At 60.2% G+C, this 27,441-nt stretch overlaps 4 protein-coding genes across 12 annotated transcripts; 2 read left to right on the top strand and 2 right to left on the bottom strand.

Moving 5' to 3' along the window:
- The first annotated feature begins 231 nt into the window (after window positions 1-231).
- Window positions 232-7,293, top strand: TMEM221 (transmembrane protein 221). Its single transcript, XM_038169165.2, has 3 exons — window positions 232-890; window positions 4,104-4,189; window positions 4,497-7,293. Exons 1-3 carry the CDS (start codon window positions 283-285, stop codon window positions 5,012-5,014), a joined length of 1,212 nt encoding a protein of 403 aa, XP_038025093.2. The 5' UTR covers window positions 232-282; the 3' UTR covers window positions 5,015-7,293.
- BORCS8 (BLOC-1 related complex subunit 8) lies at window positions 5,976-13,548 on the bottom strand. 3 transcript variants are annotated; one of them, XM_038169169.2, is made up of 6 exons: window positions 13,420-13,548; window positions 12,087-12,199; window positions 10,718-10,853; window positions 8,023-8,087; window positions 7,515-7,622; window positions 5,976-6,518 (listed from the first exon to the last, which is right to left on the bottom strand). In XM_038169169.2, the coding sequence occupies exons 1-6, from the start codon at window positions 13,444-13,446 to the stop codon at window positions 6,476-6,478; spliced, it is 492 nt and encodes a 163-aa protein (XP_038025097.1). In that variant the 5' UTR covers window positions 13,447-13,548; the 3' UTR covers window positions 5,976-6,475. The 3 variants fall into 3 exon arrangements, with proteins under 3 accessions (XP_038025097.1, XP_038025096.1, XP_038025098.1); XM_038169168.2 differs by having other exon boundaries at window positions 13,372-13,475; XM_038169170.2 differs by lacking the exon at window positions 10,718-10,853 and having other exon boundaries at window positions 13,410-13,534.
- On the top strand, window positions 13,471-18,868 carry RFXANK (regulatory factor X associated ankyrin containing protein). Of its 5 annotated transcripts, none has more exons than XM_027447339.3 (10): window positions 13,473-13,683; window positions 14,265-14,487; window positions 14,699-14,776; window positions 15,492-15,572; window positions 15,838-15,903; window positions 16,074-16,174; window positions 17,135-17,260; window positions 17,743-17,860; window positions 18,047-18,127; window positions 18,492-18,868. In XM_027447339.3, the coding sequence occupies exons 2-10, from the start codon at window positions 14,280-14,282 to the stop codon at window positions 18,548-18,550; spliced, it is 918 nt and encodes a 305-aa protein (XP_027303140.1). In that variant the 5' UTR covers window positions 13,473-13,683; window positions 14,265-14,279; the 3' UTR covers window positions 18,551-18,868. The 5 variants fall into 5 exon arrangements, with proteins under 5 accessions (XP_038025090.1, XP_027303140.1, XP_038025092.1 ...); XM_027447341.3 differs by having other exon boundaries at window positions 13,475-13,683; window positions 17,743-17,809; XM_038169162.2 differs by having other exon boundaries at window positions 13,471-13,683; window positions 18,047-18,868.
- On the bottom strand, window positions 17,526-22,825 carry NR2C2AP (nuclear receptor 2C2 associated protein). Of its 3 annotated transcripts, none has more exons than XM_072029141.1 (6): window positions 22,779-22,825; window positions 20,404-20,496; window positions 20,219-20,309; window positions 20,025-20,130; window positions 19,625-19,692; window positions 17,526-19,468 (listed from the first exon to the last, which is right to left on the bottom strand). In XM_072029141.1, the coding sequence occupies exons 1-6, from the start codon at window positions 22,808-22,810 to the stop codon at window positions 19,352-19,354; spliced, it is 507 nt and encodes a 168-aa protein (XP_071885242.1). In that variant the 5' UTR covers window positions 22,811-22,825; the 3' UTR covers window positions 17,526-19,351. The 3 variants fall into 3 exon arrangements, with proteins under 3 accessions (XP_071885242.1, XP_027303143.3, XP_038025094.2); XM_027447342.3 differs by lacking the exon at window positions 22,779-22,825 and adding an exon at window positions 21,099-21,165; XM_038169166.2 differs by lacking the exon at window positions 22,779-22,825 and adding an exon at window positions 21,099-21,156 and having other exon boundaries at window positions 20,404-20,569.
- Between the last annotated feature and the right edge of the window lie 4,616 nt (window positions 22,826-27,441).

The following is a 27,441-nucleotide window of genomic DNA, read 5'->3' as shown; positions in this document are numbered from 1 at the left end:
GTGCCCCCTCCTTGGCGAGGAGGCCTCCCCTGCAGGTGGAGACCCGAAGCACCTTTTGAGGGGGCAGGATCAGGCCCTGGCAGCATCCCCTTCCCCCCAGGATTTTCCCAGGGGTGTGGGAATGGGAGAAGCGAGGGGGCTGCGGGGGGGAGCAGAGGGGTGCCGGTGGGGTCCCCCCCCCCCAGCACCCTCCCGTCCATCTATCCCCAGAGCCCCCTCCCTTTTCCTGCCCCCTTAGAGGGCTCCGGGGGTGGATGCGGGCGGAGCCGGGGGTCCCGGCCGATGGGGGGAGGCCCGGCTGTGCACCCCCCTTGGCGAGGGGCCGGCCTTGGGGGGCAGGACCGGCCCGCCCCGACCCGCCCCGGCCGGGCAGAGGCGCACGGAGGGAGGGCGCACGCCTGGAGGGGCCGCAGCTCTGTCCCGGGGCTCGGTGCCGGTGTGGCTGCGGGAGTAGCGGGGGTGCACGGAGCTCCCCGGGCACGGAGCGGCTCTGCCGTCCCGGAGCCCTCCGGTTCTGGGTGTCCCCCGGTTCCCGGTGCGCTCCCGGTGCGCCCCCGGTGCGCCCCGGTTGCCGGTGCCGGTGCCACCATGCCCTCCTCCTACCCTCAGCGTGCCCTGACGGTTCTCCTGCTCTTCGGCACGCTGTCCGCTGCCATGGCCCTGCTGGCTTCCAGCCTCATCTTCCAGCTGCCGGCGGGGAGGACGGGTCCCGGTCCCGGTCCCGGTCCCGGTCGAGGGGCGCTACCGGAGGCGGCGGCCGCCGCGCTGCTCCCGGTGTCGGCCGTGCTGGCCGCGCTCTGCCTGGTGCTCAACGTGAGCTGCCTCCTGCTCTGCCTCCTCCACGGCTACTTCAGCACCGAGCTGTGCCGGGGGCAGTCCGGGACCGACCGGTGAGAGCAGGGGGGGTACCGGGGTTGGGGATGGGCACCGGGGACTGGGGACGGGCACCAGGGATTGGGGATGGGAGCCGGGGATTTGGGCGTCGGGGGGATTTGGGGGGCAGCCGGGTGTTCCGGAGTCCTGGGTGTGCTGGGGAGGCTCGGAGGGGTCTTGGATCCCCCATTATTGAATGTCCCTGGGGGGTGGGCAGTGGCTGTGGGGACTTTGACCGCGGTGGTTTTGGGGAGCGGTCGGCGCTGCTGGCACACGCTGAGCACCTCAATATCACAAAGTTCTTCCATCGATGCCGTGCCAGCCCGGGAAGTGGGGTTGTCTCTGGCTGATAAGCCCAGGGGGTGGAAATACGGCCCTCAAATTCAGCATGGAGCTGTGCTGAGTGACTGTATTATTGTCAAGGGGCAAGTTTGCAGCCACCCATCCACCCGGCTGCGCCGGGGCACCTGATTTATTTTCCCCGGTGTGAGCCCAGCCCTCGTGCTCAGGGGAGCGCAGGGGGTGCCCAGCAGCCACCCCAAATTTGTGCCTGTGCAGGGGCAGAGCCAGGCTCTTTGGGGCACTGCTGGCACAGCACCCAAACGACCGCAGGCCCAGGTTCATTAACCAGAAGACACGTGTTGACTTAATCATTACCAGCAGGTTTACACTCCTAAAACTCTCTCCAAAGCAATTCCTCCTTCCTCAGGCACGAGCTGGATTTTGGTGGTGGCCCCCCCAAGGGTCCAGCCTGGCACCAGCTCTGCTCTGGGTGCAGAGAAGAAATCAGCTCCCAAATGACAGCAGTTAAATGTGTCTGGGTGGAAACTGGTCTGTGCGTGGGGGTCCCTCGTGCGATGGTCTCTGCAGGATCATTTTGGGACTGCTCTGGCTTGGGCAAACCAAAATTCTGCTAGAGGACAGCAGAATTTAGGCTCAACAGCTCTGCCCCTGACCAGACACAACTTGTGAGCCTTACGCCGTGCACGACGGCCCCAGCAAGTGAGCAACGTCTCCGCTCGGTGCCTTGCAAGCGACGCTGACGTGTCCTCATTAGCGAGGGAGAGCAAAATATTTCTGCAAAACAGAGCTCCTGGAGAAAACCTCGCTCTCTGTGGGAGCTCAGCTCCTGCTGGAAAACTCCGAGCAGAAAATCCCCCATGGGCTGTGAATTTGTCCGAGGTTCGGTATGGATTTGGAGCTGGAAAATGCTCTTTGTGGAAGTGGCGCCGTTCTTTTTTTTGGGGAGCCCTGAGCACGAGGCAGGACAGGCACTAATCAGGCAGCCAAATGCCAGCTCACAGCACAGGGAGGGAGCGTGCCGGCCGCGGGACAGCTTGGTCAAGGGCTTCAGGTCAGAGCAACCCTCACGCACGGCCGTGGAGCCTCCTGATGCATCTCCCCGAGCAGGAGAGCTGTCCCCAAACAATTTAGCTTTAGGTGATGCTTCTGTGCTCTCCTCCCTGCAAAATAAGGGCTGCTTTTGGCTCTGCTGCTGGCCGCACGAGGCTCGGGCAGGTTGGAGCCTGCAAAGGGCAGGGCAGGAGCCTTGGATCTGCACCCCCCTGCCTGGCATCGAGCAGATGGCTTGGGCTGGCCGTGCCTCAGTTTCCCCAGCTGTGAGCTGAGCGTTGTGCTCAACTTTGGGAAGAAAAGGGACGGTTCTTGGGACGTTGGGGGGGTTGTTTGCAAGCTGTGCCCGCAGCCTGGGGCAGGAGGCAGTGGAGGGACGCAGCCCCTCTCCCCCACGATGCTGGATGCCGTTTGGTGCCATCCCCTCGTGGCCGAGCTGCCCCGGTCCCTCTGGCCGCCAGTTTCATTAGGGGACCCGCTCACGTCCCGGGGCCCTTTCCCACGTTGGGGCTGTCACACTGAATTACCGCTCCGCTTCTCAGCGCCGCGCTCAATGGCCCGAGCCAGCTCCAAACAAAGTCCTTCTCCTCCCCGCTAATCCAACCCCCCCCCCGACTCAGGTAATTAATAAAACAAAGCGGCTGCTCTTCCCCGCCGGGCAGCGAGGAGCGGGTCCAGGCTCTATTAACGGCTCCTGGCTGCGACGGGCAACGTTCGGTGGGGACAGCAAGGCCGGGAGGAGGGGACAGGGTTGGGACACTCTTAGGGGGGAGTTGGGGACAGGGCACGGCGTCCCTGGGCTGCTTTGTTCATCCCACGGGGTGGTGGAGGAGCATCACGAGGGCTGAGCCTGCCAGGACCGTCGTGCTGCTGCCCGGTGAGCCGATGCTTCCGTGCCAGGGAGGGTTTCCAACCAGCTCCTGGGAGTTTTGGAGGTGCCGGCAGGAGCAGCGGTGCCCTGTGCACCCTCGGCACGGCCAGATGGTTCAGGGGGCTCTTTGTGGCTGTCCTGCATCGTGGTCCTGCCACATCTCTCGGAGCATTTTTGGGTCTGAGGCTCCGCGTCGCCTCCAGCCTGCGCCCCAGCCATGCTACACCGTGCCCTCATCCTCCTCAGTAGCAGAAGAGCCCCCTGGTGACTTCCAGAGCCCAGCAAGGCAGGACCGAGGTTTGGCACTGCCAGCTGGCTCTGGAGATGCTCGAGCAGCAGAACGAGCTGGTGGTGGGCTGGGGCTGGCCCCGAGACCATGCCCACGGAGAGCGCGTGGCCTCGGCCGCAGCACAGCAGGCGCAGGGGTCGGTGCTGCGCGTGGATCAAAGGCCCTGCTGGAAAGGAGCTGGGCTTTTCATGTGTTTTAGGCACAATTCAAATACTGAGCCCGCTCCGGACAAAAGGCTTGCAATCTGAGCTGAGCAAAGAAAGCCAATCCCAAGGTTGAAGAGAGAAACCTGGCCTTGCTTCATTCAGTGCAGCGGCACTTTGCTTTTCTCTCGTTTCTTTCAGGGGGGAACGAGCTCGCTGCCTCACTCCTGTTCCCTGCTTGCTCTTCAGGGTTTGCTGAAAAAGGACAAATCGCCTGCAAAAAGCCCTGAGCCATGTGAATCTGTCCCACCTGGTTTCCGAAGCACAGCTAGAACCAGGCAGGGAAAGTTTGAAAATTCACCTCATCTCACCACCTTCTGTTCCAGAGCGGGAACAACGCAGCCTGGCTGCCTGGGGGAAACCCCAATTCCGCAGAGCTCCTCAGGCTCATGACCTGCCCCTGAACCCCTTCTCTATGCAAAACCAGCGTTTCAGTTTCTCAGCAGGGGCCTTGGCCTCAGCGCTTTTTCCTGTGCTGAGACCAGCAAAGCGTTTTTCTCACCTGTTTTTGCAGGGCAGACTGGTTCCTTCTGGACAGTCGGACAGTTCGCCACGCCGCCATCGGTTTGTTCTGCTGTGGGGTCTCGGTCTACCTAACAGGCAAGTGCTCGTTTCCCACCAGCACAGCACAGCCCGGCGTGGGGGAAAATTGTCCCAGCAGGGCTCGTGCAGCTTCAGCCCAGCCCGTGCCTTCAGTGCCGGTCGCTGAGTGCTCGTGAGCTGCTGAGTTTCCACTCCAGCATCGGGTTTGCTTTGCAAACGTCACGGCCAGCTCATTCCCGTAGTGAGATCTCTCTGTTCCCAGTGCCCAGCCCTCCCGGGGCGCTTCTGCCCTGACCTTTCGCAGCTCAGACGCATCCCTCGAGTCCTCACGCTTCGTTCCGCTTTGCTGCACTCTCCCTTCCAGCTCTTGCCATCTACATGCTGCTGCTCTTCGAACTCGAGGCCGGGATTGCCAGCGCCTGCATCCTCTCCTCCGGCATCATCGTCCTGCTGGTCACGGTGACGCACGCCCTGGTGCGCGCTTCCCAGCTCTCCCACCGCAGCCACCCCGAGGTCTCTCCCACCCTGTATGAGAACGACTCTGCCCAGCACAGCGACCCTCCCACCGGTGACCTCAACAACAAAAACGTCGCCGCGTCCCGGCCCCGGCCCGAAATCCACCGGGAGTTTTCCTTCCCCCCTTTCCTGGAGCGCAAATCCCAGCTGGGATCCCCGGGCAGCAGCAACCTCACCTCGTCGGGGAGCCCCGGGGCTCGCTCTGAGCAGGAGAGCTACAACCTGCCCCGCACGCACAGGACGCTGTCGGCGGAGTCAGCCCTGCTGCAGGCACAGGGCAAGCCCTGGAACGGCGTCACCCGCGAGATGAGGAACGTGCTGGCCCGCAAACCTGGGGCTTCGGGCAAGGACTCGACGCTGGTGTGAGTGGAAGAGGGGCTTCTTCGCCCCGTCTCATCACGCGGAGGCTGCAGGATTTGCATCTCTGTTTAGAGCTTAACGTAGGTCCCGTCTCGACCCCCGTGGCAAGGAGCCTCCTCAGACCCGGGGGTGGCTGATTTTCCACCCTCTGCCCTCCTGCAGACAGCTCCCAGTCCCTCGAAGATGCGTGAGGAGCGAGGGGACCTAGTCCACAAGCAGACCTGCCCTCCTTCCCCAGCAGATCCCAGCTTTTTTTGGCTGCCTCTACCTCTCTCCCTTCCCCCTCCTATTTTCCTCCTCCCATTTTCCTCCTCCCTCCTCCATCCCCAGAAGACGGCACTACACCAAGAGCTCACGCCGCCAACCCGAGGGCTTCCCTGCAGCCAGGTTTAAGAAACCAGGCGAGGCGATGGAGGAGCAACAAGTGAGATGGAGCCAGAGGAGTCTGAAGGTTGCAGAGAAAGGGTTTGAGGTGGCAGAGACCTCCTGCTCGGGCACCAGCACCTCGACCCTCGACCCTGCACAGGCCCAGAGCAGCAGCACGCTGGCTTCTTCCCCAAATCTTCATCAGCCAGCAGTCAGCAGAGTATTTCAGGGAGTGAAAGGAAGCCACTGATCCAAACAGATCCTCTCACCTTCCGTGTTACTGTCCTGAAAGGCACCTGGCGCCCTGAGCACCATGCAGAGCATTTCTTTGGAATCTGAGCCTGGCACTGCTTTGATCCCCGCATCTCTGGGAAATTCTTCAGCAGAACACAACTGCTGGTTCCAAGGGAGATTAACAGTGCTCGACAAGGGATGAAGAAAGTCCAATTTTGTTTGAAGAGCAGGACAGTTTCTTTTTCACTCAAAAGGCTCCAACTCTGCGTGTCTTTGTTTTGCTCCGTGCCCTGTGAAACAAGCAGAGCCAGCAGGCTCCAAGACCCCCCAGCCTGAGCGAGCAAGAGGGGAAGGTTTGAGACAGAACTTATTTGTTTTGCCTTTTTATTATTGTTCTCACTAAGACCAAATTCAGCACTTCCTGGCACACACACGAGAAACTCTCCCTGCAGAATGCCTCCCGAACAAAGCTGAAGTGTGCCTACATTAAGTCTTTCCACAGCCACCTACGAAATACTGAAAGCAAGACCTAGTTTTTGCTGAGATACTTCTGTGGCCAAGAGGTAGAGAGAAAAACGCCTCGTAGCAGTCTGCCATCAGAAAGAACTGGAAAGGACAAATGCAGAACCACCCCGTTTCCCTTTTTTGCAGAACAGTGTGGGAAGAGGCTGCCCCACAAAGGCAGTCCTGACCCCAGGAGTTTTTTTGCCTGCTCAGGTGCAGCACCTCGTTCCTGGGAACAGCGAGGCAGGCGGACCTCTGGGCAGCTTCACAGACTGAGCGGAAGGGTTCTTAGTCCTCCACGTGGTCGGTGAGCACGGAGCTGGGCTGGAGAAGAAGGCAGAGGACAGCCAGTCTTGTCCGAAATCAGGAACTAGCTGGAGGATTCTTGGCTTGTGGGCCAGCGGTGCTGTAAAAAGAAAGAGACAGTCATGTCCAGCAGGCAGGCAGGACGTCAGCAGCCATGGGAATGTGAAGAACCAGGGGAGCCCTAAAATAAAGCCTCACTGCTCGGAGAGGGAGAGCTGCTAAGACAAGCACACCTTTCAGCGTGCTGTGCAGGCTACGGAGCGGCACACAGCAGCCTCCATGGGTGTCAAGACAGCAATCGTCACAGCCACACCACCGCAAAAACAAACAAACAAACAAGAAACAACTCTAAAAATGCTCTGTTAGGGCTGCACGGTGTGACCCCGCTGCACGGGCAACTGGGAAAACACAGACCCTGTACCAGAAATGTCTAAAGTGAAGTCGTTTTTCAGAGACAGAGGTGCTTTGTCTGCTGGGGTGGTTTTATCCAGGATGGGCATTTAGAACTGTCCGTGGTGGGCAGGGGCATTTGGGAGTCTTCTCACTCCTAAGCAGTCAGACACCAACACCAACACAGTTCTCAGGAGAGACAAATACACTGGGCTCAGACAATCTGCTGGAAGATGTTTTCGTAGCTGTAGTTCAGCTGCAGGCACACAAAAATGCATAATCTTTCTGCCACATCTGTCAGCACCACTAATCTCTGAGGGACTCTCCTCAGAAAAAGCCACATGGATGACAGGGTACCAAAGGCAGCCTCTCACCTACTCCATCTCAGTAGCACCACTCCAAATGCCTTTAACACAACAAATATTTAATGTATTACGGAACCAAACATCCCTTTTTAAATAAGGAAATAAATTATTTTCCAGTTACCCTTTTGTAAACAAGATTATTTGCTTCCCATGGCAAACAAAGCCAGAAAAAAAATCACTGGAAGGCAAGCAGCGCGCTCTTATAAATAACAGCCTGGAATCACATTACTGAGATAACCGCTTGGCGTGTTTGTACTGGGCTGTTTTACATCTCCAGAGCCTCTGGGAGCCAGAACGGGTGCCCAGATACACGGGCAGGTTGGTGCCAAGCCCCTTGCTACCTGCGGCCCTGAGCAGCGTTCAGCTGATCCTTCATGGCGATGGCGTGCTTGAGCAGGCTGTCGATGCTCTTGAAGTACACGCTGCTGTCCGTCATGTTCTTTATGGCACTGAAAGCAGAGAAGGGGTGGAGGGAGGAGGGCTGGTTAATATTTCCCCCTGGGGCGAGATTTTAGAGCCCCCCTGCTTTGGCAGAGAGGACTGGGAGGAAGAAACCTCAGCTTTAGGCAGCGCTCTGCAGCTTCAGCCACTAAATAGGCTGTGGGTGGATCTCCTGCAGGAGATCTGGCAGCTCTGCAATGCACACACGATTTGGGACGAGCGGGCACCTCATCAAAGCGAAGCCCCCGAGGTTCGGAGAGCTCTGCCTGCACCCTGAGCCTCCCACCCCAACCGCTCCTTCCCGGCTCACACCAGGAAGGTGCGAGCGAAGCGCAGGTTGCTTCGTTTCCAGCCCCAAAGCCGTGCTGCTGAGCCCAGCCCCTCTTTTTCGGAGAGCTCTGCACCTACCTGCAGGCGTACTCCACCGTGTAGATGGCTCCTTGGCTTTGCTCCTCCCAGCTCTGCATGTCGGACTGCAAGAGAAGAGCAGGCAGCGTTGGGCACGCACGGGGTGAGCTCTGCCAGCCCTGCCCTACCGAGGTTTTTGGCTGCTTTTCACCAGAAGCTGAGCTTGGATCCCAGCTCCTGCCCGACAGCCTGCGACGCATGGCTCCGGGTGCCGAGCCCCAGCATGTAAAAGAGACATTTATTGTGTGGATTTCTGGAAGGGCTACTGCTTCGGGCCAACCTTTCAGATGCTCCGGCCAAATTCCCCTTGTTTTTGGATGTGCCCGCGAGGCAGCGAAGAGGCACGGTGAGGCAGGCTGCGAGCAGCTGCCCGAGCGCACAGGACTGCCTGGAAGTGCCAGCGAAATCAGACCTCCTGGTGGAGGAGGTCCAGGCTCTGAGCTAAGCCAGCTCCCTCCCCAATCCCCCGTGCAAACCCAGATAAAATTGTTTATTCTGCAGCACCGAAAGCTCTCGTTTCATCAGACCTGCGACTCAGAACCGTTTTCACAGCCACAACCCCTCCTGTTCTGCTGTCTGAAACTCTGCTGTCCGATCCCAAGCAGCACTCAGCACCGTGCCCTTCTTTTTATGAGCTTGGAAGAAGCCCCGGAGACTCCACACGAGTCCAGGAACTACACGCAGCTCTGGCGTGGCACGTAACTGCACGCTGGAGCTCCAGGGAAAGGGAAAACCAAGCGAATACACAAATTACAATGAAAGCGCAGCTCGATTCAGAGGTGTAGCTCAATAGGTAACTATTTCCAAAGTCCTTAAGTAGCTCGGGCACTCTTGAAAATATGTTCTCATGGGAGCTAATTCTCAAGCCTATTCTGCTGGGTCTAGTTACAAGGCAGAGGAAATCCAAGGGCCCCTTTTTGTGCCTGAAGGAGGTCGGGTAGGAGCTTGGAGCGCGTCCAAAATCACTTCTGCTGTTCAAAGCCTGTCCTACATCGGGACGCTTGACCACAGAGCTCTAAAGCACAAAAGAAACAAGCCTCTACATGCAGTGCTCTAGGCAGTTCTCCGCAGGAGAGGGTACGTCAGCCCGGGACTCACAACTCCAGAAGCCGTCCTGCAGAGACCGCGCTTGCTCCGCAGTCCGATCACGTTTTGCACGACCGTATCTGTGGCTGAGAGCCGGGTTTGAGAGCAGAGGCAGCTGCAGAAGACACGGATATCTCCTGCAGCTCCTCAGCCTGTTCACTCCGAGAGGTGCCAGACGATCTTTAACAACCGTTTAGCGCCTGACATCCCGCTGGCTCAGCCGCTTGTGCCACCGGAGCAGCGCTCTGGCTGCCCTCGTGAAAGGCTCTGCCCCGCGAAGGGCAGGAGACCCCAGGGAACAAATTCCCAGCCCCATTTCTTCCACCTTTTCTGGACAATTTGAAGCGCTGACCCTCAGCCTGCAAAGCCCAGCACAGGGCGAGGGCACAGGGGCAACACTGGAAAGGCAGAGACGGTGGCTGCAGAGCTCGTATGAGCAAGTGGGGATGATGCAGCCTGCTCCAACAGCTGCTTTTCCGTGCTCCTGCCACTTCCGAGCACCAGCAGATTTTAATCATTTCCCAGTACCAGAGCCACTGACGCCCGTTCCCAGCATCCCCACCACTTCCCGGGAATGTGATGCCCTTAATTAGGAACAAAAAGCCTCTCCCTCGAGCTCCCAGCTTCTTAATCTTTCCTTCGTGTCCTTTCTTGAAATTCCCAGGCTGTGCCCTCGGATGCAGTTTAAGAGCTAAAGCCAGCTATTAACATCCAACAGCACTTAACGACAGATCCCTGCTGCCTGGCAGCAAATTAACGAGGAGATCTACGTTCTCCAAAGACCAGGGGAAATCCAGACAGGCTGCTTGGCGTGGAGCAGGGCTTAGCAGCTCAGCCACGGCACGTGGAGGCAGCCAGGGCTTCGCATCGCTCTCCCTCTTATCAGCGAGGTGCTAAATCTGCCTGGAGACTTTCAGATGGTGAGGGAGGCATTAAGATAATTTTTAATCAAATCAAAGAAAGTTGCTTGTTGGAAAGGCATGGGGGTGACCTTCTCCTCGCCTAAACTTTTTTCTCCCAGCTCCCTCTCTCCCGGTTTTTCCTAGGTTTAATCCCCTGGGAGTTTTAAAGGCTGGGTTTCAGGAGAACTCTGCCAGCCGGCGATGGAGTTGCCGCAAGGCTGAAGGAGAGCTGGGAAGCACCAATAAATCCCGCTCCCTTCACCCATTACTTACACCTGGGGAATAAATTACACGAGAACGGATCCGCGCAGACCGCTCCTCTTTCTTCTTTTCCGTTCCGAGGAATGAAAACCACCCTGCTCTAACGCCTTTGCTCTGAGGTAGATAAAACCTGACAGCGCCTTCACGGCGCGCAGCCCCGCTGACACCCTCCTGTTCCAGTGCCTGGGCTGCAGCGCCTGGAACTGGGATAAAACGAGAGAGGGATCAAAAAAAAGAGGGGATCTGACCACAAAGTCCATACCATCAGCCTGGCAGCGCAGGCAGGGCGCTGGCTGCCAGCAGGGAGGACAGCAAGCTCCCACCCATGACGCTGCAGCCTTTGAAAAATGAATGTGGGAGCGGGTGAGGCTGGAGGAGGTGTCACCACCAGCAGCTCTGCGTCCCATTGTTCCAGCTGCACCAAATCACCTCCTTACCCTTCTTACCATTTTCTTCCGGCCCTCGCCACGTGGATGCACGAGTAAACACAAAGGCAGGAGCCAAAAAAAGGGCTCAGAAGCTTCGCCCTGACCTGCACCGTCACTGCAGGAGCCAGCACCCAGGGCAGGAGATGCTGGGAGGCTGAAAATGAAGGTAGAAAAGGCCAAAGGAGCGTAACGGTTGTGCTGGCTGCAGTCACACTGCTGCTGGCACATGAAGAAGGTGGAAAACAGCAGCAAATTGGGCTAAAAAGAACTCTCTGAGATGGCTGAGAACCGATGAGCCCATCTAGCAGGGAAACTGCGAGCATCAAAGGCTGGCAGAGATCCTGCCCAGCGCAAACCCCGCTGTCTGCCAACACGCCCCGTGTCCGGCACAGCCTCTCGGCTGTCGCTTCCATTTGTGCTGCTGCGTGGCCCCTCGCCCCCGTCCCCGTGACAAACCGTGCCGTGATGGAAACTGATCTCTTCCCTCTGCATGACTCCTCATACAATTTGCTCAATTTCCTTTTGTTCCGGCCACCTTCCCTGAAACTTGATTAAATGAGAGCAAGCGACGGATCAGGAATAATATTAGAAGCCCGTGATGCGATCGCATCGGCGTGTGCTATAGGTGCACACACAGCTCTGCGTACCCAGGGCCGCACGCAGGCACGTATAGAAAATGCTAATAAATAATTGAATAATAAAGTGTCACAATCCAGGTTAATTTGGAAACTAGGGCTGTAAAGCAAAGGTGAAAAATGGGGCCTGACAGTGCATTAGCATAGACATGAAGCAGTAATCTATTCATGAGACATCACTCCTAATGAATCATGACTGGCAGAAGAGGGAGAAGGACAACAAGGCTGGCATTAAAGTGTCTCCGCTCCGTGCTCTGGAGGGAAGTAGGAACACAGCTGTGAGATGCGATTCATTATCCTGCCTTGCCTCGTGTGGGCTCCTCGCACTTGTTTCTTCCCACTCCCCCTTCCCTCCTCCTGCCCTCCTCCTGATTTTATGTCGGAAATAAAAATCTTGCAGTGTAGCCAGGGGTAATAAGATTTAACGCCTGCCTCCTCCCCCCTCCCCGTACAAGACAGGCTGCTCATTTTTCTTTGTCTCCGCACTTTGTCTCCGGTGCTGGGAGCTTTGGGATGAGGTTGGCCTGGAAAGTTTCACCAGATGAACGTGCAAATCCTCCTCAGCCCCTCCAGTTCGGGCTGAGCGGGGTCCCACAGCACCTCAACCCTTCCCAGACAATGTTTGTGCCCCCAGGGCTGATTCCTTTCCTCCTTCCCCATCGTTCCAAGATGGGGACAAATTTCCAGCTCAGGAAAAGAGCCCGAATTTGGCTGTGTCTTAGGTTCAGAGGCCGAAGCGAAGCCCGACTCACCTTGTGCTGAGCGAGCTCTGGAAGCGATCTCCTGACGTGCTCCTGGAGGCGATAAAGCGCCACGGAGGGCTCGTTGGCCAGGACGTACATGCTCTCCGTGAACTTGTCCGTAACTGCAACGAGAGAAGCGGCGGAATTACTGAAAGCAGGGAGCAGGGGGGAGGAAAGCGGGGTTCGAGGGTCTCCCTTAGGGGGGCTGGGGGGGCTCAGGGAGCACCCGCTGCAGCCTCCCGCACCCCAGCTGCTCAGCGCCCTGAGGGGGCTGCTCCGGGACAAGGTGATGCCAGGGGAAAAGAAATCAGAGCAAAAACCCAAATATTTCGGATCGCCAGCCTGTTAACAAGGGTGTGAAGGCAACACCACGACAGGCAGCTCGCTTCCACAGCAAGGAGCACCGGGTGGGACATCAACAGCCCCAGCAGCTCAGTGCCAGCAGGGGTTTGTCCTGGTTTTGAGGACAGGGCCGCAGTTTTTGAGCAATTTGAGGTGGCCACGAGGCAGCGGGGGGCACGGGGGGCTGCTGGCTTGGCCACCTCGAGGCCTGGGGGCTCCGAGTCTCAACCTGGTCCCAACCCTTGAGCTCTCCTGCACCTCAGCCGCCTCCACTTTGGGGTCCTTCTCCTTCCCCCTCCACACACCCACCCAACACCCCAAAAGCTCCCCCACAGCGGCCGGGGGGGGTCAGGAAGGGCCGGTGCTGCCCCCAGCCCCCCAAATCCCCCCCTGACCCCGTCCCACCTGCGCTCACGTAGAAACCCCTTTGGGGTGCCACTTCCACAGGCTGACAGCTCCTCACGGGACGTTACCTCACTTTGAACATTTTATTTTATTTTATTTTATTTTATTTTATTTTAATTTAATTTTATTTTATATTTTATTTATGCTGACTCCTCTGCCTCGCTGTCTGCTTTACCGGCCCTGTCCGCCCCGGCTCAGGGCTTTTCTTCTGTACGAGAAGAAAAAGCCTTCTGAAGGCGACCGCGACCCATCGCCAGCCCCTGCGTTGCCCACCCTGCCCTGTCGCGACATGTCGCGCCCTGCCCTCCCGCGACACGCCCCGCCCTGCCCCGTCACGACCCCGTGACGACCAACAAAACAGCGAAACGGGTCTCGGGCTGCTCTTCCCTCCTCTCTCCCGCCCCGCAGGGCCCTATCGCGACAGATGCTGTCACTACGGGGCCCTATCGCGACACGCGCGGCCGCTGCGGGGCCATATCGCGACCCGCCCGGCCGCCGCGGCTCCCTATCGCAACCCAGCCTGTCGCGATTGGGCGATAGCGGGTACCTCCCCCCCTCCACCAGCGCTGCCGGGGCCGCTCCGACCTTTCTTCACCTTCAGCTGCATCTCGGGCTCCTCCATGCCGGCCCCGCCGCTTCCTCTTCCGCCGGTGCCGCCGCTCCCCGCCCCGGCCGGGCACCGAGCCCCCGGCACAAGCGTTCCGCCTCGCTCCCCCCCCAAAAAAAAAAACCACAAAAAAACAGGGTTCCCCCCTCAAATCGGGGGTCCACCTCAAAAGAAAACAAACTTGGGGGCTTTCCCCAAAAAACTTGACCACTCGCAGCCGTTGGCGGAGCCCCGGAGCGCGGCCCCCAGCAGGTAACCGCCGCCTTCCTCCTCAGGGCTTGGAGGGCTCGGGTGGGCGCGGGGCTCGCCCCCCCCCCCCCCTCCCCGCTCCTTTCCCGGTGTCACCGTGTGGGGACAGCACCGGGACCCCCCCCGGGACCCCCCCCGGGACCGTCGGGGCTCGAGGAAGGGGGATCCGAAAGGGTTCCTCGCGGGGCTGGGGGCTGGGGGTGAGGCCAGGCCTGTGGGGGAGGCAGGGGGGTGGCAGGGGGTAGGGGGGTGGCCCCTGGGTGGTGGAGGCAAAAAGGGGCCCGAAATTAAGGGGAGCGATGGCTGCGTGTGGGGACGGGGCGGCCTGCACCCCACAACGGCCCTTTGTGTCCTGGGAGACCTCCCTGCTGCCCCCCTGCCTTGATATGGTTGTGGGGTGGTTCCCCCATGGAAGGTTTTGTCCCTTTCTTGACACAATTATGGGGCAGTTCCCCCCTAATTGTTTTTTTTTCCCCTTCTTGACACGATTATGGGGCAGTTCCCCCCGTAAAAGGTTTATCCCCCTTCACACGGTGGTGGGGCAGTTCCCCTGAGGAAGCTTTTCGCTTTTTTTTACGCTTTAGTGTCGCAGTTCCCCCATGGAAGGTGAGGAAGCAGCCGCCCGTCTCATGGAGGCTCCCCTTAGTGACGAGGACGCCCAGGAGCTGCCAGAAGAGGGTGAAAATGGAGCTGAAGGAGCAGCAGCCATGGAGGAGCTGACTGGGACCGAGGACACAGAGGATGGAGGTGTCCCCACGGGGCTCCTGCAGCCGGACAGGGACATGTTGTGCTCCAGCTCTGTGGACGGTGAGTGCTGGGGGTGGCAGGGGGGTGACAGCTGAGACAGGGCGTACCCAGAACCAAACCCTCCAGGGGGATTCAGACAGGGAAGGAGCCTGGTGAAAGCAGCTTTCCTGCACCCCCCTGCAGCAGTAGGGGTGGCTGTGAGGTGCTTGTCGAGCCAGCCAGGCTCGGCAAAGTGACACCAAGGTCCCCAACAATTATCCTTGTTCTGCAGGTGGAGCAGACACCCTTCTGAAGCCCTCAACTGCCTCGATGGACAGGCAGAGGAGCACTGAGCTCTCAGCCCTTGACAGTGAGTATTGCAGAGCCTGGTGCTCACAGATCCTGGTGCGCAGCCCCAGAGGGAGACGGGCGTGGGAGAGGTCATCTGCCTGCAAAGGGATCTCTCATCCCACAAACGCAGCTGGAAAAAAGTCCTTTACCACTCTTGGTCCTTTCCAAAATGCAGCAAGACTAAGTCCAGATCTAAGCCTTGCTGATGACTTGTGTTGGCAGTGAGAGGTCGCTGCAGCTCCATGCAGAGGAACTGGAGTTTGTAAAGTCTTTCTCTGCACTTTCCTAATTAAACTCCCAGTCGCTTGTTGGAAATACACCCAGGTTTCCAAGTGGAGCTCTTCATGCGTAGGAAATACGAGGATGAACTTGAGTGCATCCCCAGGCTGTCCTCTGCAGTATATCGTGTGCAATTACGCCATTAATGCCAGATCCCTGTCTCCCGTGGTGGCCCAGATGGACCGTGCCCCTCCCTGGGCAGCTGTTTGGGCTGTTTTATCTTCCCTGCTCAGCTGTTGGTCCCTGCACGCTGGTCAAACCTCGATCCCCAGGCTCTTCCCTTGCAAGGGGATAATTCCTTCTGTGCAGAGCTCAGTTTTGACAGGAGGGAACAGCTTCGGATAAGTCGCGTTAGGCTGACAGGAGTTTCCATGAGGCACTCGGCCTCTGGTCAGCCTGGTTCCTCCCTGGACATGGAGGAAATGTTCCCTGACTCTCTCCTCTCTCTGGAACAGGCTTCCCCCTGAAGCACTCAAACACGCTGACGAACAGGCAGCGCGGCAACGAGGTCTCGGCCCTCCCAGCCACGCTGGACAGTGAGTACAGCTGGGCACATCGTGCTCTGCACCTCACACTGCAGACGTGGGGATGCAGAAGGAGCAGCAGGACAGTGGGACTGGAGCCTCCCTCCATCTGCTGCTCTCCCTCTGTTCTCAGCGTCTGCAGAAAGCCGTTAATTACCCACTGGGGTTTTTGGGGGTTCACTTGGGGCTGTCTGGGTATCACCTGCAGGGCTCCCCCTTGCAGATGATGGGCGCTGAGCTGATTTTTGTCCTGATGGTTGCATTCTCTCTCCCCTAGCGCTGTCCATTCACCAGCTAGCTGCTCAAGGTGAGCTCAGCCAGCTGAAGGAGCACCTTCGGAAAGGTACGTGCCTGTGGGATCTCATCCCAGCTCATGCCGAGTCCTACCAGCTCACAGAGCACCCTTTGATAAACCCTTGGCTTAGTTTTACAGCCTTTGCTGGCTTTATAGGGGGGCGACAGGACGCAGAGGGGGTTTTGACCTTCCTATTTAAGATGTCTGGTTTTGTGCAGGGGAGAACTTGGTAAATAAACGTGACGAGAGAGGTTTCACGCCGCTGATCTGGGCTGCAGCCTTTGGAGAGATCGAAACGGTCCGTCACCTGCTGGAATGGGTAAGGCCACATTTGTGCAGTGCCTTGTTAACAAGAGACTTCCCAACTCCAGCCCCAGTGCCTGCCAAAACGTCCAGAACTGTCCTGGTGCCTCAGCCAGCCTTTCCCCCGGCACCAAACAGGCCACATTTGCAGAGCTAATGGCTCAGACGCTGCTGGATGCTCCCCATCAGGCTGCGGGCTAAGTCAGGAGCATGAAGAGCCTTATCTCACAGCTAGCAATAACTGTTTGTAATTAAATATCTGCTTATTGGTAATTTGAGATCAGACTTATCACTTGGGCCCTGTAATCTGCCCGTAAATGCGCTCGCTGAGGTATCATTGCAGTTAATGAACTCATCCCTGCATCGTCCTCAAGTGCTGGGCCTGCAGCCAGGGGCTGCGTGGGGGTGAGCAGGGACCAGGTCCTTGTGTGCTCCCCGAAGCTCTGTCCTCGTGTTACATAAACCCTGGCCCAATGCTGGCTCCTTTGGCTGCAGTTTGTTACCGGAAAGACAAACAGAACCCCAAATAAATGAGGGGATGCGTTGCTAAAGGAGATGGTGAAATCCAGGAGAGGTCCATGGCTAGCAGAGCTCAGAGGACAGGGCGGGTTTTTAGGTAGAGGACTAACAAAAGAGAGGATAGATACTGTCCAGGCGCCTCTAGACAGGGCCAGTAATGCTGTTACTGGTGATGGGGGAAAGAACTGAGTAACAGAAGCCATGAGGCTTAACTTACTGACACTGGAGAAGGGCTTTTAAGTCCTCACCTGAGACTTTTGTTGATTAGAACATGCCTGGTAAGGACTTTGGGAAGGAGAGGTCACAGGGACTGGGGGAGCGCTCTCTTCCCCACGAGGCTGAGGACTTGGCTCAACAATCAGCCAGCCCAGGGCGTTCAGCAAGGCTGTGCCAAGCTCCCTGCCTCTCAGCAGGGCTCCTTCACCCAGCGGGGCTAACATCTGTGCTGTCTCCCTAGGGTGCTGACCCCCACGCGCTGGCGAAGGAGCGGGAGAGCGCCCTGTCCCTGGCCAGCATGGGCGGCTACACCGACATCGTCATCATGCTGCTGGAGAGGAACGCAGACATCAACATCTACGACTGGGTGAGTGCTGCCGCGGCACTGCGAGCGACACCGGGCCCCAGACGAGGCTCTGCAAAGCTCATTTTTAAAAGCAGCAGCGAGTTCACCTCGTTCCGGGCCGAGTCAGCAGCAGCGCGCTTCTCCCAGCTGCTTCCCAGGCTCGCAACGCTCGTTTACTTGCTCACGCAGTTGTTTCGAGAAATTAATCTAGATAATAATTTTAAATGGTTTCCTCACTTGCTCGCAGTGGTGATGTTACCAGCCACAAGGAAACTGCACTCAGAAATTAAGGTTGTCTTTCGGATTACAGTTACTTTATTGCATACAGAGAATAAAACCCGCGCAGAGCCGCTCTGCAAGAAAACACTCAGCCCGGAGCTGGGAGAGGGTAGAAAGGGGAGCCCAGCGGGTCAGGAATTGACCTCTCTGGGAGGAGCAGGAGCTGTGTGAGCACAGCCCCGTGCGAGGCCAGCAATGACACAGCCCCTTCCCTTTCCCTGCAGAACGGCGGCACTCCTCTGCTCTACGCCGTGCGCGGCAATCACGTCAAGTGTGTCGAGGCCCTACTAGGTAACGGGGAAGATCCGCGCTTAATCCTCGGCCTCGAGTTGTGGCTTGTTGGTAACCGCCTTGGGGACGGAGCCTGACGTGCCTGGGGGGAAAGCCTGAGCAGCCTGGGGGTGTCACGGGGCGCTGCCCAGCCAGGAGGGGCGCTTTTTGGGGGTCTCCTCACCCTGCACCGGCCCCAGAGGGGACGCCGTGCCAGCAGGGGCACGCTGCGCCCTGACTGCCACTGCCTGCTTGCAGCTCGTGGTGCCGACCTGACGACAGAAGCAGATTCTGGCTACACCCCGATGGATCTGGCCGTGGCCCTGGGGCACAAGAAAGGCAAGTGTCCCTTCCACACTTGGCAGGGAGCCCTGACTTCCCTCCGCAGCGACCCTACAGGCAGCTCCCAGCCCAGCTCAGGGCTTTCTTTGACCTTCCACCACAGCTCCCTGCTCTGCCATGCAGAGAAACTCAGCCAGAGAAGTCAGATTAGGTCCTGTTCCCCTTGCTCCCCCTCCAAACCAGAGCTGTGCTGGCAGTGGGACCGGGACAGGAGAGATGGGCCCCTGGAGAAAGGGATTTTCCAGCTTCCCCTTGGAAAACAGGAGCCAAAGAGTGCCCAGGTCCTACCCACAGCTGAAACGGGTTCTTACAGGCTCGGCTTCCCTGGTTTCACCTCTCTCCCTTCTCTTCCCCTCATTAGTCCAACAGGTTATTGAAAATCACATCCTCAAGCTATTCCAGAACAAAGGGTTGGAGTGACAGTGGCTCACTCTGCAGCACCAGCGCTTCTCTTGGCCGACGCAGGGCTCTCTTCTGGGACCAACGTGGCCTGACCCAGCGGTCCCAAAACGGGCAGCAGCACAGTGCTTCAAGCAAGGAGCACGTGGAGGAAGCTGTGAACCAACCGCTTGGCCTCGGCGGATTTAGGCCACTCCTGGAAGATGGCACGGCCTCGGTGCCTCGCACCCAGGGACACTCACTCCTCAGGGCAGCTGCATTTCTGCTCCTTCTGGACTCAGCTGCTTCGTGCGTGCATTCAAGTATTGCATTTTTTTGGAAGTAAACCCTAAAAGCAGCCGTGTGGAGCCCTGTCTCTTACCTCAATTGCATCCCCATGGTCTGTCACGGCAGCCAGCCCCCCATCCCAGCACCAGCTAATAGGGAACTGGGCCAGCCTCTTTGAGGCTGGCACCCTCCTGGCGCCCCCATATTCCTCAGGGCTCAGTCCTGGGGTGTCTCTGACCCAAAAAGCAGCCGGGAAGGAGCTGGGGGCCACCACCACCGTTTATTCAGCCGGCTGCACCGGCTGCATTCCCCCCAAAAAAGGCACCAGAGGTGGTTTGCAAGTCCAGCCCGTGGATCCCTGCACAAACATCCCTCCTGCAAGGCCATCCCGGGGGGGGGTGAGGGTCCCCTCTCCACTTTGGGGTGCAGTTGGGGGCGGCGCAGCCCTGCTGGCAGGGTTTGCTGTCCCGTTTCTCCCCATGTAGCAGAGCCCCTGGGGACAGGGGGGGGAAAATGAAGGTGCTGGGAGAGCAGCTCCCCCCCAACACTGCTGCCCTACAGCCTCTCCCCCAGCACCCTGAGGTGGTACACCACGATGCGCCCAAAGAAATCCGTGCTGTTCTCAAAGGTGATCTTCAACTTATCCAGAGCCGTCTCCTCCACCTCGAATCTGTGCAAGGCCCATAAAGGAAAAAAAAAACAAAAAAAAACAACAAAACCAGGCAGGGGGACACCCCCACATGGGGTAAACCTGTTTTAGCAGCAGCAAAATACCACCAGGCACCTGTAGGATCGTACCCTAAAGACCTCAAGTGGCAAAAAGGATATCTGCATGGCGTTAACGTCCTCGGGGTACAGCTCGGATATTTTCACCAGTTCTTCGCCCGTTCTGCAGCCTGTGGGGTGTGAGGATGGAGGCAGCCGTGTGGAGGTGCTGGGGGAGCCCTAAATGACTGCCATGGGGTCAGTCACCCCCAAAATCCTTTCTGCATGGCTGTGCTGCAGGGCTGGGAGCAGCGGGTTTGCCAAATGATGGGCGAGGTTCCCAAAGTGTCCTGGAGAACCCCGGGTCCTCACTCTGCACCCCAATTCTGCTCCAGCCCACGGCCCCAAGCCCCTCTGGAGTTTTAGGAACAGCTAACAAATGGCTTTGGGCCCTATAACAAAGCTTTACGGGATCCAGGCATGGATAAAGGGAACCAGAGGCGCCCCAGGAGCAGCTCCTCACCTTCCAACGTGCACAGCCGGCTGGAGAATCCCCCCTGGAACTGGATGTGGAGCTGTGAGACCTTGACGGTGTGCGGGAAATCCAGGGCGACCCACTGGCGCGCGCCCTGGAGGCAGGAACGACACCGGGGCTCCATCAGGGTGGGGACAACGGGGTTTTTAACGGGGGCACGGCTCCCACCCTCACCCCAGTACCTGGTCCGAGTTCCAGCACGTCTCCTCGTTGGCGTCGAACATGTGCTGCTTCCCGAACTGCTTCACATCCCGGTTCAGCACGGAGCTCACCCTACAGGGATGTGGGTCACCATCCCGGGGATGTGATGGGGACAGCGTGGCCCCGTCCCTCACCCCATCCCATCCCCCAGGGGACCAGGACTCACCTCGTGGCCGTGTCGGCGCAGATCAGGGCCTCCGCGGGCATCGCTGCGTGCGGGGAGACGGGATCGGGATCGGCTGCAGGGTATAGGGGGCACCTGGAGAAAATTGGGGGCACCTGGGTAGGGCTGCGGGCACCCGATGGGACGTCCCAAGCAGCAGTGGGGGCACCTGGGCAGCAGTGGGGGCAACCTGGAGTGACTTGGGACCCCTGAGCAGCACTGGGGACCCCCCAGTAGAAATGGGAACCCCAAGCGCATTGGGGAGTCTATGGCACCTTTGGGGACCCCCAGTAGAAATAGGAACTCTGAGCAGCTTTGGGGACCCTATGGCACCTTTGGGGACCCCTAAGCAGTACTGGGGAGCCCCAATCTGCAGTGGGGACCCCCAGTAGAAATGGGAACCCCGAGCAGCATTGGGGACCCACCCTATGGCACCTTTGGGGACCCCTGGCCAGTACTGGGGACCCCCAGGGAGCATTAGGGACCCCCGGACAACCATGGGGGCACCCAGTAGCAATGGTGACCCCCCGAGCATCCCCCTGCGCCCCCCTCCCGTGCCTCCCCCATGCCCCCCAGCCCCACACTCACCCCGTGCCCCCCCCGCGCCCATCCCTGCGCACACCCCGTGCCCCCCCCGTGTCCCCCAGCCCCGCATTTACCCCATACACCCCCCCCTGCGCCCCCAGCCCCGTACTCACCTCGTGCCCCCCCCGTGCAGGAAACGGCGCAGCCGCTTCCGTGGGGCGGGATCCGCCTCCCCCCGCCCCCCCCGCGCTCCGCCCCCCCCCCCCCCCCGCCAACCGGGGAGCGGCTTTGGGGTGGGGGCACCCCCAATGCACCGGTGGGTGACACTGGGGGGGGACAGGGGAGAAAAGGGGGGGACCCTACAGCACCGCCGGGGGGGCCCCATGCGGCACCCCGGGGGGTGGCGTTGCACCCCCAAGGGGGGGTCAAGCCCCCCCCCCATTGAGGGCTTCTTTGGGACCCCACTCTTCAGGGTTTGGGGGGGCTTTGCGCCGTGTCCCCCCTCCCCAGGGGGTGCGCAAAGTGGGGAGGAGCCCCGCGCATTGAGCACCCCGGGGTGTGTGGGGGGGCGTGCACCCCCCCCCCAGAACCCCCCGAGGGGCTGCCCCTGCGAAGCCTTCGTGCCCCCCCCCCTCTCCAGCATCCACCCCCCCCCTTCCCGGCTCCTGCTCGGGGTTTGGGCTCCGGGGGTGGGCTCCGGGGGTGTCCCCGGCTGGGTGCCCTCCTGGGCCAGCTCTGTAGGTGGCACTGGCGGAGCGCGGCTGAGGGGAGCGCCCCGGAGGCGCTGCGGGGGGGTTTTTTTTTGGGGGGGGGGGGCAGCCGGGTGTCGGGAGGGTGTGGGAACCTTGGCACCACGGGTACCCCTGCGCGCCCCGGCATCGCCGCACGGGAGCAGCCCCACGGCGGAGCTGGTCCTCACGCCCCCGGCTGTGTGTGCCAGCATCCCAAAATGTGCCAGCATCCCTAAATGTGCCAGCATCCCTCAACGTTCAGCATCCCTAAATGTTCAGCATCCCTAAATGTTCCAGCATCCCCACGTGCTGCATCATCCCCATGTGCTCCAGCATCCTGAAATGTTCCAGCATCCTGAAATGTTCCAGCATCCATCAAGGTTCCAGTATCCCCGTGTGCTTCGGCATCCCAATGTGCCCCAGCATCCCCAAATGTTCCAGCACCCAGAAATGTTCCAGTATTCCCCTGTGCTCCAGTATCCCCATGTGCTTCAGCATCCCCAAATGCTCCAGCATCCCCAAAAGTTCCAGCACCCGTGTTCTTCAGCATCCCCAAATGCTCCAGCATCCCCACGTGCTCCAGCACCCATAAATATTCTAGCACCCCATATTCTCCAGCATCCCTGTGTGCCCCAGCATCCCTAAATATTCCGGCATCCATAAACGTTCCAGCACCCATAAACATTCCAGCATCCCCCAATGTTCCAGAACCCGTGTTCTCCAGCATCCCCATGTGCTCCAACACCCATAAATATTCTAGCACCCCATGTTCTCCAGCATCCCCATGTGCCCCAGCATCCCTAAATGTTCTGGAATCCCTAAATGTCCCAGCATCTATAAATAATCCATCATCCCCAAATGTTCCAGCCCCCCTGTGTTCTCCAGCCCCCCTGTGTTCTCCAGCACCCCTCCACGCTCCATCACACCTGCCCAGGTGCATCCCTACGTTGGAGCACCCCTGCTCACCCAAACCACCCCCCCTGCAGCCCCCTGGCCATGCTGGCGGGGTCCTGGCCGCTGTGCGGGGTCGCGCTGCGCACCCCAAACCTCAAAGGGAGCAGTGGGGAGCCTGCAGCAGCTGTGCAGGGAGAAACAGCCCCGCTCACACACGCACACACTCACGCCAGCTGCTTAAAATGATCCTTCACAAGCATATGGTGCTGCTGCGCTTGCCCACGGCCCCGGCTCTTTGTGGGTGCTCGGCGAGGCTGCCAGCCCCAGCCCCGCGGTGTCCCGCGTCCCCCTGCCAGCCCCCACTGCCACTTGACTGGGGGAGGTGACAAAAAGCCAATGGCACAGCGGCGGTCTGCAGCCCTCCCGAGCCTCCCCGGGTGTTTGTCTGCCAGCATGAGTCACAGCGACCGCGCTGAGGCTGCCTCTGAGCTCAGGCAAAAGCAAAAATAAAACCGGGCAAGTGCTGCAAAGCCTTCGCCTCCCCCCTGCAGCACGGCTCTGAGCTGGCACGCAGGGCCTGGGGGGGGCTTCGTCCTCCTGGCTTGGCCCCCGTGAGGGCTGTGCACACGCGTGTGCACACTGGAACACGTGTGCACGTGCACATGGGTGGCACCGAGGACACCCACACCTGCGCGCCCTTGCACGAGCGTGCACGCGATGACGGCGCGTGCAGGCACACGCGTGCGTGCGTGACGCACGCTGCACCTTCCTCCTCCTCCCTCCCCGAGTTTTGCCTGAGAAATTGGGTCAGGAACACGGGAGCCTTAATTGTCACTCGGCTAATCGCACGGTGGGGGACAGGTCTGCTATTTCTGCCACCGCGGCCCACGCCTCCTCCCACCTGCATCTTCCCGGCAGCGTCTCCGCTCCGAGCAGGGTGCACCGAGCTGCTCCCTGCCTCGCTGCAGCCCCCTTGTCCTTGGAGGCATCAGGATGGTGACTACCCCCCTGCCACCACCCTGTCCCCATCTCTGCCTGCTCAGCACCCCGTGTCCCCTGCGTTCTTCATCCTTCTTCGCCCTCCTCGCTCTCGAAGAACAGCCCGGGCGGGTAGCGCGGATATTTTGCCATAGCCCTGAGCAGCTCGGCTCGCCCCAAGGGAGGATTTTGCCTTTTATAAAAGCTCACAGAAAGCTGCTGAGATGAGAAACCAGGCACCGGCACGGAGCCAAGACCCCGCTCCCACCAGGCGAGACCCCCCCCCTCCTGTGCCACCCCGTGGGGTGCTGGCCCGGCGCAGGAAGCGGGTGCCGGCGCCTTTTGTGCGGCGGGGTGGCAGCGTGCGAGTTTTTGCTGAGCAACCCCGGCTGGCGCGGGGAGCTGCTTCCGAAGAAGAAGAAGCTGGTTTTGTGCCCTTTGCAGTTAATTACTTGCGGCGATTGATTTCCACTTCCGTGTAAACGCCGGGGATTACCGGTGAATGCGGCACAGGCGCTATTCAGCGCCACCGCCACCCTGCCCGCCACAGGGCCCTGCCTGTTCTCCCCAGGGTTGATGCGACGCTGCCTTCATCCCCTCCGCCGTGCCGGGGGGGTGCTGGGGGCCAGGGGGCTGGGAAGGGCAAGATTTGGCACCTCTGACTTCCACCGCATGGCTGCGGGGTCGGTAATTGGTGCTGAGGTGGCATCTGCGCGCTTGGGAAGGAGCCGTGCAGGGCAGCGGTGAGCGCACTGCTCCGGGAGGAGGCAGAGGAAGGGATGTAATTAGCGTTATCTCGTTAAAACCGGCCACGAACCTCCTGGCGAGCACCCTGCCGGCCGGAGCAAAGGGTGCCGAGCGCCCACGGGGCCCCTCAGCGCCACGGGGCTGCTGCCCGAGAGGTGACACATCAGCCGGGAGCAGGTGTCGGGGATGAGGTGCCACTAACGAGCCCGGTGCCGTTAACGAGCCTGGCTCTGCTAATGGGCATGCTGCTCAGCGTACCCACGTGGGCAGGACCAGGGGGGCAATTACCACCAGGGCTAATAAAGCAGCGCCGCGTCCAGCCCTGCTGCTGGTTACTGCGGGTGCCAGAAAGAGGATGAAGAGGGGGGAATGTCCCCTGGACCTGGGGGGGGGACACGTGCCCAGACCTGCTCTCTGCTCCCCCAAATCCCCCCCATGCTGCAGCCGGGGCAGAGGTGCAGGATTTGGCCCCCTCTGTGGATTCGGAGCTGGTGGTGCTGCCACCCCGGGGGGTCCCCGGAGGAGGGGACCAGGCTGGGTCACGGCCCTGATGTCCCTTGAGTCTCCTTTGGGGGCCGGGTGCTCGCCGGGGAGGGCGCAGGAGCGGGTCTGGGCTGCCGGCAGGCCGAAGGGGGAAGGGAAAGAGGCAGTTGCCATGGAAACAGAAAATAAAATCAATTCATCCTGCCAGTGGGTTCGCAGTGAAGTTGTGCTTGGCCAGGGCAGGGTCCCCCATCCCCGGGCATGGCACCCACGGTGGCCCCCAGCCCGCGGTCCCCTCCGTGCCCTTGTCACCCTGCCCGGCTCAGGGCATGGGGCAGTTTGGCCCAAAAGTGGGGACGCTACTGGGAGAAACTGGGGCGAGCTGCAGGGTTTGGGGACAGCATGGAGGCGACTCCATGGCACCAGCTCTGGGTCTCATCCGGATCAGCCCCTGGATTGGGGCGTCCTGCCCTATTCCAGCCCCAGCCCCGACATCACAGCAGCATTTTCACCAAGGCCAGGCACCGGCTGTGGCTCTCCCGGCATCCCAGCCCCACAGAGCCGTCCGTCCATCCATCCATCCGTCCATCCATCCGTCCTGCTGCCTGTCCCCGTGCCAGTGCCCCGAGCGCTGGCCCCAGCTGCGGTGGCAGGGGCCTCATTATGGAGCCGTTCTCCCAGTGAATGTGGCAGCTCTCCTGGAACGGGCTTCATTAGCCGGAGGCGGACCTGAGCGGAATAACAAGCGGCTCGCCGGGGCGCGGGACGGGGTCCCCACGCGCACCCCAAGGGACACGGCCGGGCTCTGGCTTGGCCACATCCCCTCTGTTGTGGTCCTCAGCAGGACGTACACCCGGCTGAGACCTCCCAAACTCATGCCATGTGTGGCTCCTGATCCCTTCGCCGTCCTACGGGGCCGTAGTTGAGCGGGGGGCTCTGCCATGGGGTTGCCCCAACGCCGGTGCCGTGCTGGTGTCCCCAGGGGCAGCGCCAGGTCCTGGCCTTTGGTGGCAGGAGCCCCTCGCCCCCGTCGTGCACCCGCACGCCCGCGGCCGCCTCCCCGGCGCCCTCCCCGCATCCCTGTCACAACAAAGGAAAACATCTTTGGATGGAAACTGCGGGAGGGTCGTCACGGCAACACTGCTGCAGGATTTCGCCAGAAACCCATCGTTCCGGCTCAAAAAGGCGCTCCTGGTCCCTGCTCTCTTCGTCGGTGCAAAACTGGACGGGGCTGGGGACGAAGCAGAGCGGGACCAAGGAGCAGAGGGACCCAAGTGCCACCATGCCGGGGGGCACCCAGCCTGTCCCTGGTGTGGTTGGGGACATGGGACGCAGCGGGGACCCCGTTGGGCAGATGGGAGCAGCTCGGGGCAGAGCTGTCGGTGCCCATCCAGGCTGGACGTGCGGTGTGGGACAGGGCAGAGGACGAGGATGAGCTGCTGCTGCAGCTGGGGAACCCCAAATCCGACCCCAAATCCCTTTCCCCAAAAATGATGGGGAATTGGGGCCATCCCTCCGTGCCACGTGGAGCTGCGTCTCAAAACCCATCCTTCCAGGCCGGATGGGAGGAGATGGGCACAAAGGGACATCGGTCTTGGCTGCAGCCCAGGGGAACCCCACAAATTCACCTCCTGCCCTTGGGGACCGGCTGGAGGGAGCAGCCCCGAGCTGGTGGAGCAGCCGGTCCCCGATGCCGTCCCGCCGTGGGCTGCGCTCCCCGGGCACGGAGCAGCTGCCAGTGCGGGGAGGAGCGCGGGGGGAGCGGTGTCTATTAAATCCTCATCCATAAGCCGCGCTGGCTGGTGTCTGTTATGACATTTATCTCCACTCGAGAGGAGAGCTCCGATAACTCACTGCCGGCACCTTCGCTCAGCAAGACAAATGGCCGGCGGCGTTTCGGCCGCGGGGCCGGGGCTGCCCACGGGGCTCGGTCCTCGCTGGGCTCCTGCGCAGCCATCCTGTGGGGCAGAATGGGGGGGTTTGGGGAGAAATCCTCCCCCCCCAGGGGTGTGCTGCTGCTGTTAGTTCCCAGCTGGGAGAGGGGAAGAAGCGGCGCTGTCCCTGGGTGGGCTGTGAAATGCGGAGGGGGGGGTGTGGGGCTTGCCATGGGTGCGGGACCAAGGCCATCCTCACCCCAAATGGTGCTGAGCTGGTGCTGGGTGAGCATTTTGGAGCTGGCCTCGTCCTGCTGAGTATTGCCAGCGGGGTGGCCTTGAGCTTGACCATCTGTGCTCACCCCCGTCCCCATGCCGGGTCACCCCGCGTGCCGCCAGCCGCTCTGGGGACACGGAGACGGAGCAAGACGCTGCACCCATGGGTGCCCTTTCCCCCAAGACAATGAATTGGAGACCTGCAGGGTGGCACCACCCAACACCTGGCTGCTCGGCAAGCGGGGACAGCACGGTGACAGCACCGGGTCCTTGTCCCCGGTGCCGCTTGGCAAACACCACGGGGCCGTTAACCCCTGCCGCCTTCCCCCCTGCGCCCGGGCACCTTTTGGGGCCGGGGCCGCCAGCTGCAGCTGGCAGAAAGGAGGGGAACAGAAGGGCTCTGTGGCAGGGGCTCACAAAAGGCAGGAAGCGGCACCCGGGGCCTCGAAGTCCTGCACAATGGAGTCGGAAATGAGAACTTTGCTCTCGGGTTTCCGCGGGCCCATCCTATAGATGAGGAAGAGAAAGGGCGC

Source organism: Anas platyrhynchos, chromosome 29 (assembly GCF_047663525.1).
Source record: "Anas platyrhynchos isolate ZD024472 breed Pekin duck chromosome 29, IASCAAS_PekinDuck_T2T, whole genome shotgun sequence".
Lineage (NCBI taxonomy): Eukaryota > Metazoa > Chordata > Aves > Anseriformes > Anatidae > Anas > Anas platyrhynchos.
This window is presented reverse-complemented; position numbering and strand designations above follow the sequence as displayed.